This window comes from Citrus sinensis, chromosome 3 (assembly GCF_022201045.2).
Source record: "Citrus sinensis cultivar Valencia sweet orange chromosome 3, DVS_A1.0, whole genome shotgun sequence".
Lineage (NCBI taxonomy): Eukaryota > Viridiplantae > Streptophyta > Magnoliopsida > Sapindales > Rutaceae > Citrus > Citrus sinensis.
In genome coordinates this window covers 4,733,768-4,745,791 of record NC_068558.1, presented here as the reverse complement: position 1 = coordinate 4,745,791, position 12,024 = coordinate 4,733,768, and the positions used below count along the sequence as shown (strand labels likewise).

General features: G+C 33.8%; 1 protein-coding gene across 1 annotated transcript; it reads right to left on the bottom strand.

Moving 5' to 3' along the window:
* Window positions 1-5,269, bottom strand: LOC102622961 (serine/threonine-protein kinase SAPK3). The gene is made up of 10 exons (XM_006477007.4): window positions 4,726-5,269; window positions 3,957-4,031; window positions 3,619-3,720; window positions 3,436-3,489; window positions 3,272-3,364; window positions 2,966-3,058; window positions 2,346-2,450; window positions 2,149-2,247; window positions 325-1,951; window positions 1-169 (listed from the first exon to the last, which is right to left on the bottom strand). The coding sequence occupies exons 1-9, from the start codon at window positions 4,846-4,848 to the stop codon at window positions 1,670-1,672; spliced, it is 1,026 nt and encodes a 341-aa protein (XP_006477070.2). The 5' UTR covers window positions 4,849-5,269; the 3' UTR covers window positions 1-169; window positions 325-1,669.
* Between the last annotated feature and the right edge of the window lie 6,755 nt (window positions 5,270-12,024).

The following is a 12,024-nucleotide window of genomic DNA, read 5'->3' as shown; positions in this document are numbered from 1 at the left end:
AAAAAAAAGAGAAACATCGATCAATTGGTTAAAATCAAGTACAAATTGAGCATTTGAAATTACAACTGTTATCGGTAGCTTAATTATTGTCTACAACAAAAGAGTAGCTCATCTTCATCCTCATCGCTCCTCTTGTAAGAAGTATTTATTCTTTAAGGAAAATGTAAACCTGCAAGAACGCAATCAAATTAACACAAATTAAAACCCTCAATAAACTTATAATTTAATTAATAAAATAGCATATATATAATTAATTAAAATCAATGATCAGACACAAACGATTAATTAATAAAGAGGAAGAGGGTAGGGAATTAGTGATCTTACTGCCGCACTTGAAGTGGCGGGGGACTCGTCTACCGCAAGTTTTGAGAAGCAAAATGGTTTTATTGATGTCGACAAGAGAAGCCAATTTAGGCGTAATAGAAGGACAAATACACTCGAAGTGTTGAACCCTAATACGTTGGCAGCATGCAGGAGATGGAGGCTGCCCATATACGATTGGCTTGCATGCGTTTAGCCCCAGCCGCCTCTCTTCGTTGCACTGACTCGGGCTCAATCCCTCCCCACTCACCCTTTTCACTCTACCATCCATCATCACCATCAACATCAACACACATGCCACCCGCAACATAATAAATGAAGACCAACGACTGTTCTTCTTCTTCATTGAACCCATGACTTTCTCTATGTCTATGTATGATCTATCGGGCCGTGTTTTTCACTCCAAACAAACTCATCACCCTTGTTAATCCAATTTATATTATATTTAAGAGCCTTCTGGTGGTAGTGGGGTTACATTGCCGAATTATTTAAGCAATTCATTTGATGGGAAGACCTTGACTTTGTGTGTTTGCTTTCCTTTGTGGAAAATTTTAAGCCAAAAGCCAGCCTGACCCCCGAAGGATAAGCTAAAACTTGTGGAAATTAAATGTAAGTCGACGCCGCCCTCAATTCATCAAATAGAGGGAATTAAAAAGAGGAAAAAAAAAATAGGTTCCAATTATATAAGATTTAAATAGACTCATGTATTGTTAATCTCATGTTTATTGGATGATCTCACTAGGAGCAGTTATCTAATTTTATTTTCCTTGTACTCTGAAAATTTATACAGAAATCCAAGACATCAGAAGTGTCCAAATCGCATATGTTAATGTTTTTGCCTTTTTGTGGTTTAATACTTTTGTCAAGTTTTGGTGGATTCGGGTTAGCAGCGATCGAGGTGCCGGGAACAGGTCTCAGTTGACTGACACATTCAAGTGGTAAAATAAAAATATATAGTACTACATATAAGGTTAAATTTATGAGATGTCATTTAGGATAAAATATTTGAATTATGATGATGGACTTCGAAATGTAAAGGATAAAATATTTGGATTATGATTTATGAGGATGGACTTGGCATGTGCAATGTACAGAGAGAATAGACTATTCACAAAAATCCAAGTCCAATAATTGGAAAAAAAAAAAAAGTGTCAAATATACAGTCAACAGATTCTTGTTACGCGGTTGGCACTTGGAACCACCAACTGTTTCTGTGGTGATCCAGGTAAATACCATCCAATACGAAATTACTTTACATATTATAATAAGTGCCTTATTAACCTTCAATGACAGGAACAGCTAGAAGCTTGAAAAACAAGCTCTCTCCATGTGATTTCTATTGCCATACTCACGGATCATGGCTCATATAATCACCGCTGGCATCAATCTCAGATTCTATGTCACCCTCCATGTCATCAGGGTCCGATGCCCCAGCAGCACCTTGCCCGGCAACTTTCGTTGCTTCACCCGGCATCTTTGCCTCTTGTATGATACGCATTATTTCTTCAACACTCTGAGTTGGTTGGTCACGTCCTGCTTCCTTGTAATTTGTTTTCTCTATTTCAATTATCTCTTTCGGCAAATTCTTCAGGAACCAAGGATGCTTTTTGATCTCTGGAATGGGGATCCTCTTTTTTTCAAGAGGATAAAATAGGGTTAGTACACATGATCGGTTGAAAACAGAACATAAACAAGACTAATTTTCTTATCATGTATTGATGAACAAATAGACTGAGCTCATTCCAAATGGTTTGATATATAATTTAAATCAACCCACTTTCATGGCAAAAGAATATTTGAATATTTAAAATTCAAAGATGAAGTTACCTTTGAGGGATCAGCAACAAAAATCTGAGAAAGCAGATGCCTGCAATCCGCAGATACGCGTACATAGTCGGGCAAGAAGTACTGAACATTCCTTATTCTCTGTTAAGTTACACGTGTTAAACTTCATTTTCTACAGTATGTTGGGACAAGAAAGGAAATTCTCCAAATTATAGAACTGTTGTGCATAAGAAACGTACATCAATTGTCTTGCGGAAGTTTCTTGGATCTTCAGGATCCTCAAATGGATATGCACCCACCAACATCACATACAGTGTCACTCCACAGGACCAAACATCTGAACTCTATCAGATTAACAAGAAAATTGCAAGACAAACTCATTATCATCGTTATTACCAGGCCATATAGCACACTTCAAAAGATGCAGAGGGAATTTTTAGCAGGAAAACACTTCCTTTGCTAACATGAAATTATTTCTACTCCAAATATTTGTATGCTCTATCAACCCCAAAATCAATTCTTTATGAGAAGAAATTTAAAATGGTAGATTCCCTCTGTCAAAGTTGGGGGAAAAAATTGAGATCGAAATTGCACACATATTGGGTTAAGAGGCATGCCGGATGAAAGAATAGGCAGGCTTCTGCATTCAACTTGATAGAAGAAGCTCTGAAAAGACTTCACCTACTAATGCAATAAACATGTGCTTTCCTGTGCTCACCAATGGCCTAGTGGCATAGATGAAAATTTCCAATAACTGCAATGTATTATCTATCTGTATGTAATGCTCCATAGGTTTGTTGGACAACCAAACACGATGACTTCATTGCAGTTTTCAGTTGCAATATAGGAAACTATATACCTTGCCATCATATTCCTTTCTTGCTAGGACCTCAGGGGCAATGTATGCTGGAGTACCAACTGTTGATTTTGGTTGCGAGTGCAACAATCCTGACTGCGAGATCCAAATAAACAGAAATATGAAAGTTGGAAAACAACAAACTAAGAACAAAGATTTAAGATATGAATCTAAGAGTTACCGCCTTATTGTTATATTTTTGCGAAAAATAAAGGTAAACGAGAAAAGGGAGAAGAAAAGTAAGAAAGCCTCAAACTTGTGTCATTTATGTAGTCAGCACAAAGCTATATTTTAGCTGGGGATACTAACCTTTGAGTAACCAAAGTCGCATATCTTCAGCCGTGGTTGTGGACTTCCATCCAATAGAGTGTTTTCCAACTTGAGATCCCTATGACAAATTTCCTGCAAATAAAAGCAATGGCGTGATGTAAAGATCATCACAGTAGATGAGAATTAACAAAAAGATATCATACCATAGAATGACAGTAGCTGACTCCAGATATTAGCTGCTGGAAGAAAAATCTAGCCTGCAGCAAAAACAATTTGCCAAAAAGCTATAAGAGCGAGAATTCGGATCACAGTCATACACATTAAACTGGGGCAAACAACCGATGATGTCAAATCAAATGTGCAAACTCTGTAATTCATATTACAACCTCATCTTCGCTAAATCGACCAGCACTGCATATTCTTGCAAAGAGTTCACCACCAGCAGCATATTCCATGACAATAGCTAAGTGAGTTGGAGTCAACAACACCTGCAGGTAAAAGAAATGTTTTAACTCATCTGAACTCCATGGTGTAAGCAAAGTACAATCATGTAGACATTTACAAATATAACAAGTGGAGTATTGTCTGCTAAAAATAACTCAAATTCGAGGGACAGATCCGGTTGTCAAATTTGAACCAAAATGCAAATGACATCTCAATGGCATAAATAAAAATAAATATGAGGCAATGCCCTGATAAATGAGTTAGTGTTTTCCAGTGTTACCTCTTTGAACCTGATAATGTTTGGATGCCTCAGAGATCTGTGGTTGATGATTTCCCTCTGAACATTCTCATCAATCTGAAACCAGAAACAGAATTCATAGGAAGTAGCTCCAATTCAAAAACTATGTACTAGACAATATACTCTGTGTCAAACAATGTAAATACAATAATGTGCATCTAAAATGAGATGTAGTCTCATTTGTTAAACAACATTTGGAATCCCTCAAAAAGTTCAAATGCTGATATTATAGCACCAGAAACAAATAGCTCTTGTACTCTCGCAAAACTGCAGAATTATCCCCTTCCTAGTGTCAGACAAACCAATGCAGGTAAAAAATTCCAGCAGTGACATGATGAGGTTTCTTTAATGAGCCATTGGACAGAATTTGAGTACTTGTTTGAATACACGGACAATTGAGCAAAACCAATGTTAAAAACTTTCACCGACAACTTCTCCAAGATTCTCCAAACACTATTTTGAATATTTTATACTATAATATATATAGCGTTACTGAACAAATTGGCATTCCCTACATACTCCTCATCCCTAACAGACATTTATGCCACTAGCAAGAAATTCATAAGCCAAAATGCTTGAATCGAAACAGCAATTAAAAAAAAAAAATCCAAATAGCCCATTTCTGGAAATAATTGTAGAAAAACAAACTTCGTTATCAGTATCAAGCAACCACTAGGATCTCTGGCTATATCACTTGCAGGATTGCTAATATGAGATATATACAATAACCCGAATAGAAGAAGAAGATTACCTTCTTGCCTCTTTCTATGTATTTGACAGCAACAAGTTCCTTAGTCCTCTTATCTCTGACCAATCTTGCCACCCCAAAATTTCCAGACCCAAGCTCCTTCACTGGCTCATATCTCTCTTCCATCTCAATCCACCACCAATGACCACTTTACAATTGCACACTCACCAACCTCAATAGCAAGACTCAAAATCCACAAAACAAATCCTCAATAGCAAAACTCAAACTAGAACAAAGATGAAACAAACCAGAGACTGAGTGTGTATGGGCAGCAAAATGACCCTTCCGAGTTCCAACAACCCACTGTTTAATAAACTCAAAATTCAATATGTATTAAAACCAAAATAATCCCAACTCTCATTTATATATTCCCTTTTTATGTTCCAACTTACCGCCCAAACCGGATAAAATATTCAGGAACCAGACAAATAGTGCATGGAAAAAACAAATCAGGAACCGAAAACTAGAATCAAAATAAACAAGACAAAAATAGTCTTAACCCCGTAAACTGTACACCCAGTTGCAGATTGAGAAAAATAAAGGCAGCCTGCTGCAGTGAATCTAAAAGAAGGACACGCGTACGAGGGAAAGTGGGGTTCCAAGTGTCGTGTCTGCTTAAAAGACACGGTTACTGACAAGATAAATAGTAGTCGCTGTCTTATTGTCCTATGTCAGTAGCAGAAGCATGTACCCTAACCAAACACATGCTAAGCTTCACTTCAGTGCGCGCGTAGTTTTAGGGTCAGGGACCGGTCGCTTTCGGTGTCTTTAATTTGGAATAATACTAAAAGTCCTCTCGGCGGGCCCTACTACGCAAGACAAAACAAATGGGAGCGTACTGTTGGATTCTCGTATTGGGCCTGCTTTTAAGCAATGGGGGCCCACGACTTTTGGTGGGTTGGCAGGCAGCTTATGCCCCACAATTTCTTGAGGTGTAAGCTTTGTGCTTGAAGCCTTGCATGTCGGCTAAGCTAAGGAGATGAATGGATAAAATAAGTGTCATATTCTATTTAATCCCAAGCAAAAAAAAGTCACTTTTCGGATACACAGGCCTTACAGATGGGGGGCAAATGCGACTTGCGTGTCCGTATATCTTACTTTATTATTCGATATTGGTATTTTTGACCATTTATAAGAGGACGAGGCAAAGGGATAATTTATTTAAGTTGCTAGTGATTTTAGGACACTTTAACCACACAGTTAGGGGAATTGGTGGACTCTTGCTTGGGATGGTTCTGCGAGTAATCATGTCATTTGTGACATTAATTTATTGTTGATGCATGTATGTGATAATGGCATGGATGTATTTGGAGATGCTTAAGATATCCTACATTTAGACGTAATTTTCTCTGGCCACTTTCCGCTTTGCTATATATGTTAAAAGATTATTACTTGGAAGGTGTGAAGGGTAAAATATACTATTTTAATGTGCGTTTTGAAATTGTTTCCGGCGATGAGCTTGTTTTTTTTGGAAGATCCATTAAGAATTTGTTATGTCTATAGCCTTGCATTAGGCTAGGCCTCTTAGTTGCTAAGTTATTAGTTTTTTTTTTAATTAACTATTATTATTGTTAACAATGTTAGGGGTTAAGTTCCGAATATTATGTATGATTTATCTCTAGAATAATGAATTTCATGACTGATAATATTAATATTCTATTTTATTAATTTTTTTTTTCATTATTTAGGTTATACTTACGTGAATAGTGTGGGCATTAGGCCTCTTGTTTTTAATATAAGTGATTTTATTATATCAACTAGATGTGACACCTACCGCTTTCCTTGGCTATGAACATAATTTGGCAAAAAGTAAAAAAAAAAAAAAGAAAGAAAGCAACTACGCTATACCTCTTCTTCTCTCTCTCTTTTTGGGACAAGATAAAAAATTCATAGTACTTCTTTAAAATGCTTAGCATTTCTGAAATATTCTATGTTAAATATATATTAGTTGCAACTCATTTCCATCAATTATTCACTTTTTCGTGCTCTTGGTTTTTGGTGTGGTCTAAATTGTTAAATGCGCTTACATATATTTTCTCCAAAATATTATATCGTCCGCCTATTGATTGGTTCCTTTTATTTATGAGTCTCATTGTACACAATAAAATTCAACACATTTTATCCTAAACATTTAAAGTGTGAATTCGATTTATTTACAAAATATAATAGAACTAATCGACAAAATGATAAGTCCCATGTCAAGAAAGTAAAAAGTAAAAAAAAAAATCATATGTTAAATTTAAGTAGAAAACTCAAGTTATATAAATAGTCCCTCCCCCCCCCCCCCCTTTGGGTCTATTGATATGTTACAATACCATATCATATGTCTACTAATATTTACAATACCATATCATATGTCTACTAATATTTACAATCTAATGTTTCTTGGAACTCACCTATATTAATTCTATTATGGTACCGTTGATATATATATTAATCCTTACTAGTATTAGAGGATATATTTATTTTGAGTAATAATAGAGATAAAAGCTCTTTTAGAAATTTGTTTTATACAAACTATTATGGTATATTAGTTGATTGTATTAAATACCTCTTATTCCACATAATTTATATTTATTATGAGTAGTGCTACACATTTTGAAATTTGTATCCCAAAAAATTATTTCAAATGATGTGGCATTCATCAATTGGTCGATAAGATAATACAATTAGTTCACTTAAATCTTATAAAAAATTATCAATCACTTAATAAATGATCTATCATTTATGATGAAATTTGAGATGTCTATCATCACTTTTATAATTTTCATCCGGCTAATAAATTTATATCATATCAATTTATATAAAAATTTAAAACTGTATCATAACTCATTTATTTCACCCATAATTTTAGAGTTAGTGCGTTTGTCGCTACTCCCTAACTAATTATGTAATTAGAAGGAAAAATTTAAGTCGAGCGTAAAGTTTGGGACCCAAACATGACGCCTCAAATTGAGATCTCGTTAACATTGGTTCCAGCACAATGGCCCACTGGCTGGTTTTTCGTTCTTTTTGGGACCCACTTACCTCCATTCGTGAACATGGGTGAGATCTCGCTAATCTTACACTCGTTTCTTTACCCATGAGTTAACGTGCATGATCAAATTCTTTAATCCTGATAATCATTTGGTCGGTTGCTTTTGAGTCACTAACTAGACAAAGAAAACTCACATTCAAAGGTTGATTAATGATTATAACTTAATAATACAATAATTAAAATTAAAAAAAAAAAAAAAACCTAAGAGCTAAGTTTGAATCTTAGACGAACAAAAAGTAAGGGTGTGAGTGCGTGACATTGACATGTAAAGTCCATCTTTTCCAAAATCAATTAAGACCATACACTCAAAGCGACAAACCCACTTGATGCTCAAACTAAATTATTATGAAACTTGAAAAAAAAAACCCAAAAAAAAAAAACGCATAAGATAATACTTTTCGGATTCGAAGTGACAAACGAAAGAAAACAAACAAATAGAAGGGAGCAAAATCATACGCTGTCAGCTTTTAAACCATATAATTTATGTAATTAAATAGACTTCAAAGCCGGGGCAGAGGCCATATAACACTAGATCAGTGCCATGATCTCTGCATAATTTTAAAAAATTTTAAAGTTTATAAATAAAGGAGATTATTATATTACGTAGTAGCCGTTAGATAAAAATTTAATAGTTGTAGAAATATAAAATAATAAAATCATATTATTTACACAATCGTTGGATGAAAATCCAAAAATTACTATATAATCATATATGTTATATAATTATGTAACATAACAAAAATTATAAATAAAATATGAAAAGTTAGTGTGAAATGTCCATATTGGTCCATGCACAATGTATAAAGTTTATATATTAAATAATATTATAATTTTACTGTTAAACCCATTAATGATAGCATCAAAATAGTAAGAAACAAATCGACCAAACTCACTAAAACCCACTAAATCACTAATAAATAATAACATGAAAATTAAAAGTTTAAATTTAGCCCCCTAAAATTTTCTCCTCAGCTCTGCCCCTACTTCAAAGAAACATAAAGCACATGGAGTTTATCTAATGCGAGTCTAATGTGTCGACCTACCAGCCTCACGGTGCTCAACTGCTCATGCGTTGAATCTTGCCATCACAGAAGACTGTGCAATCCCATTAAAATAATATTAATTTCAGTTGACTAATAAGAACATATAGTACATTAACATTTGATTTTGCAAGTTTTAATAAAGTTCAACGATAATCAATAAAGTGTTGGCTCTATTGATAAATGGTAATGGAGTCTCCTTAATTAGTTTGATTGAGTTTACTTTTCAGTTCGAGTCGCATGGAAGTCAACTTTGTTGGGAGAACTTGTACCTTCCGGTTCAAACGGAGACTTCTAATCTGGATTGTGGTACGAGCTTAAAGGAACCTCCCACAGTTGGGCCCTTCCCAAGATGTCTCGTGGTTAAAAAAAAAAAAAAAAATTCAATGCTGAAACTTCGAAGAAATGATGCATGTGGATGATCTTTAATTTGCCAACCAATCAATAGTTGAAATGCTTTATTTATGACAGTTTTTTTTTTTTTTTTTGGGTACAATGCGGACTAAATATTTAAGCAATAAATTTATAGACAGACATACACCAAGTTGGTAGCTAAATTGACGTAAGAGTACTAATTGTTGGCCAAATGTTATGGGAGATAACATATTCTAATGGAAGCGTAGATAATGATAAAAGAAACATACTACGTAGCTTATTATCTTTTGTTGAAAAAGAAAATTGTGTGATTGTGTCACAGATTTTATAGATACAAATAACAAATTCTCTATTTTTTTATTATATTTTTTTGGAATGTCAAACAGATGTACTTCAATAAAATGTCGATGCAGATTTAATAACTAGGAAAACCGTGATGATAAACACAAACTCAAAAAATTCATTTTGATGATTGTGTACGAGAGAGTTTTTAAAATATTTGTTGGCCCATTAGGAGAAGTTTGTTGATCTATTTAAACTTACTTCATATCAGAAAAATTGTTTAACCTTTAAAAAAATTAAATAAATAAAACATAAGGTTAAAGTTCAATATTAGTATATTAAAAAAATGCCTAAAAATGAGTTTGAAGTATTGGAGAAAAGTATAAGGCATTGGATGAGATTGTTCTTTTTTTTTTTTTTTTTGAGACTGATTAATCATCAGATTACCGCATTACACAGATATTTACAACAACTGCTTATTGTAGCAGAGGTATTACACTGATATTTACAATCAGATATACATGATTGGGACTTACATTATTACAATGAATTCTATGAAGTACATGCCCAATACAAATAACCCCTCACAGGAGAGAATGTCCATACTCCACTTGCATTTCGCAAGGGAGAATGATATAAAGAACATTTAGCCCCCACAATGCTTTTGTGGGGGCTAGAACCGCTGCCCTCACAATGCTTGTGAGGGCAGCAGCCCACCACTTCGGCCAAGGCCGAAGTGGCGGATGAGATTGTTCTATGGAATAGGTTTTCGTGGGTTAGCTATAGCGGTTCTATCATCAGCTTCTCGAGGGTCTAAAATTGAATTTTGTTCTGTCATTTGAAAGTAGTATTTTAGTTCCTTCTCGCCAAACAAGTTGGAGACAAGTCTTATAAATTTATATAACTTTTGTACATCTTTTACCCATATAAATAAATAAGTTAAAGTTACTTCTTATAAATTTTTAAATAATAATTTTGACAAAATTATTATTTAGTTTATAAATTACAATAATTAATGTTTACTAAATAATTTAATATTATTACTTTTAAACTACACGGTTGAAATTTAATTTTAAATAAGACTTAAATACATGACCGGTCGAGAAGAAAGATAATAAAGAAAAAACAAAAAATCTCCATGCCTAGAGACTTGTAGTTAGCAAGCTTTTTATTGGCTTATAGTGCATGCCTAGGCTACAACGAATATGATCGAGGAAATTGATGAGAAATTAATTGTTGTTCAGTTCTATAATGATTTTAATTCCAAAACCATGAACGATCAAACACATCAAAAGAATAATTTTTTTAAATTTTTTTACATCAAAATTAGAGGTGGCAAAACAAATAATGGAATCGAATTTGAATTGAATCCTATTAAATAATTAAAAAACGAATCGAATTCACTCATTTATTGAACGAATTAATTTTTTTAAACCTAAACTCATTAAATTCGCTTCGAATTAAATCGAATAAATAAATCTTGACCCAAATTATCTTAAAATAATAATAAAAATTATTAATATTATAATTTTTTCATGCAAAATAAAAAAAAAAAGGGGAAAGAAAAAAAAAAAAAACGAAGGCGTGTGATGGATTGGAGGAGAGCATTCTTCAAATTCGTCATGTTGGTCTCGGCGGTAAGGCGTTGGCATCAAAAAATTTATGACTAGGAAAAAACAAAATACCAAAATCTAGAAAATTGACCGTGAAAGTGTGAAACGGCCTTTTCATAATGGCCGCAGTCAATTCAACAAAATCAAACCACAACTATTAAAACTCGCACGCGGCCGCCACACAAACACCCGTGACAAATTTGCCTATGACTGCTGCTTTCCACTCTCGAGAATCTCTTTTTACGTGCGCATAATTAAAAGAAGTTCACTAACTATTTGAAGGATCTGACCTTATTTTCAGTATCATAACAAAACTAATTATGTAGGGTTTCAATAACTTTCTTATTATAAATTTTTCTTCTTTGAAATAAAGTAGCATTATAACGTTTTCACTCATTTTTTAGGTAAAACTCATTTAAATTCATTTTTTTAAATTTATAAAAATATTTATTAATCAATGCCAATGCCACCACCCAATCAATGAATCCCACCACCTTCAAAATGGATAGAATTAATATACTACTTATGGCAGTATATATTGTTTATCTATGTTAAATATAATAATGAAATAACTTTGAATAACAAAAACTCCTTCGAAAACAGTAATACGCTTAAATACCGGTATTATATTAATGGTAATAAGAATTTTTGAGAACATTCTAAGTAATACAAGCCCACTCATTACTAACAAATCAAGCTAAATCAGCCAATTTATCTTAACAAATCAACTTGGATCCATTTACTGTTTTTTTTTCTCGGAAGGAAATTTAATTCCTCAACTCTGAAGGGGCACAAAGGAAATTCACTTTCTACTTTTAACCGCGGGGAGGAATATTCTTTAACAGGGACGTCGAAGATTCTACTTAACGAATTTACGACGTCGAACGAGCACGTGAGAAGCACGTGCACCGACCCCTTCTCTTCAAAACTACCTCTCCTATATCTTTTTGTCCGC

Bases quoted from the DNA above. Each gene is read 5' to 3' on its own strand.
- LOC102622961 (XM_006477007.4), bottom strand. From the start codon at position 4,848: ATGGAAGAGAGATATGAGCCAGTGAAGGAGCTTGGGTCTGGAAATTTT. The intron at 3,490-3,618 runs GTTGTAATATGA...TTTTTGCTGCAG, and splicing joins GTCGATTTAGCGAAGATGAG to GCTAGATTTTTCTTCCAGCA. The intron at 3,365-3,435 runs GTATGATATCTT...TTTTATTTGCAG, and splicing joins TCAGCTACTGTCATTCTATG to GAAATTTGTCATAGGGATCT.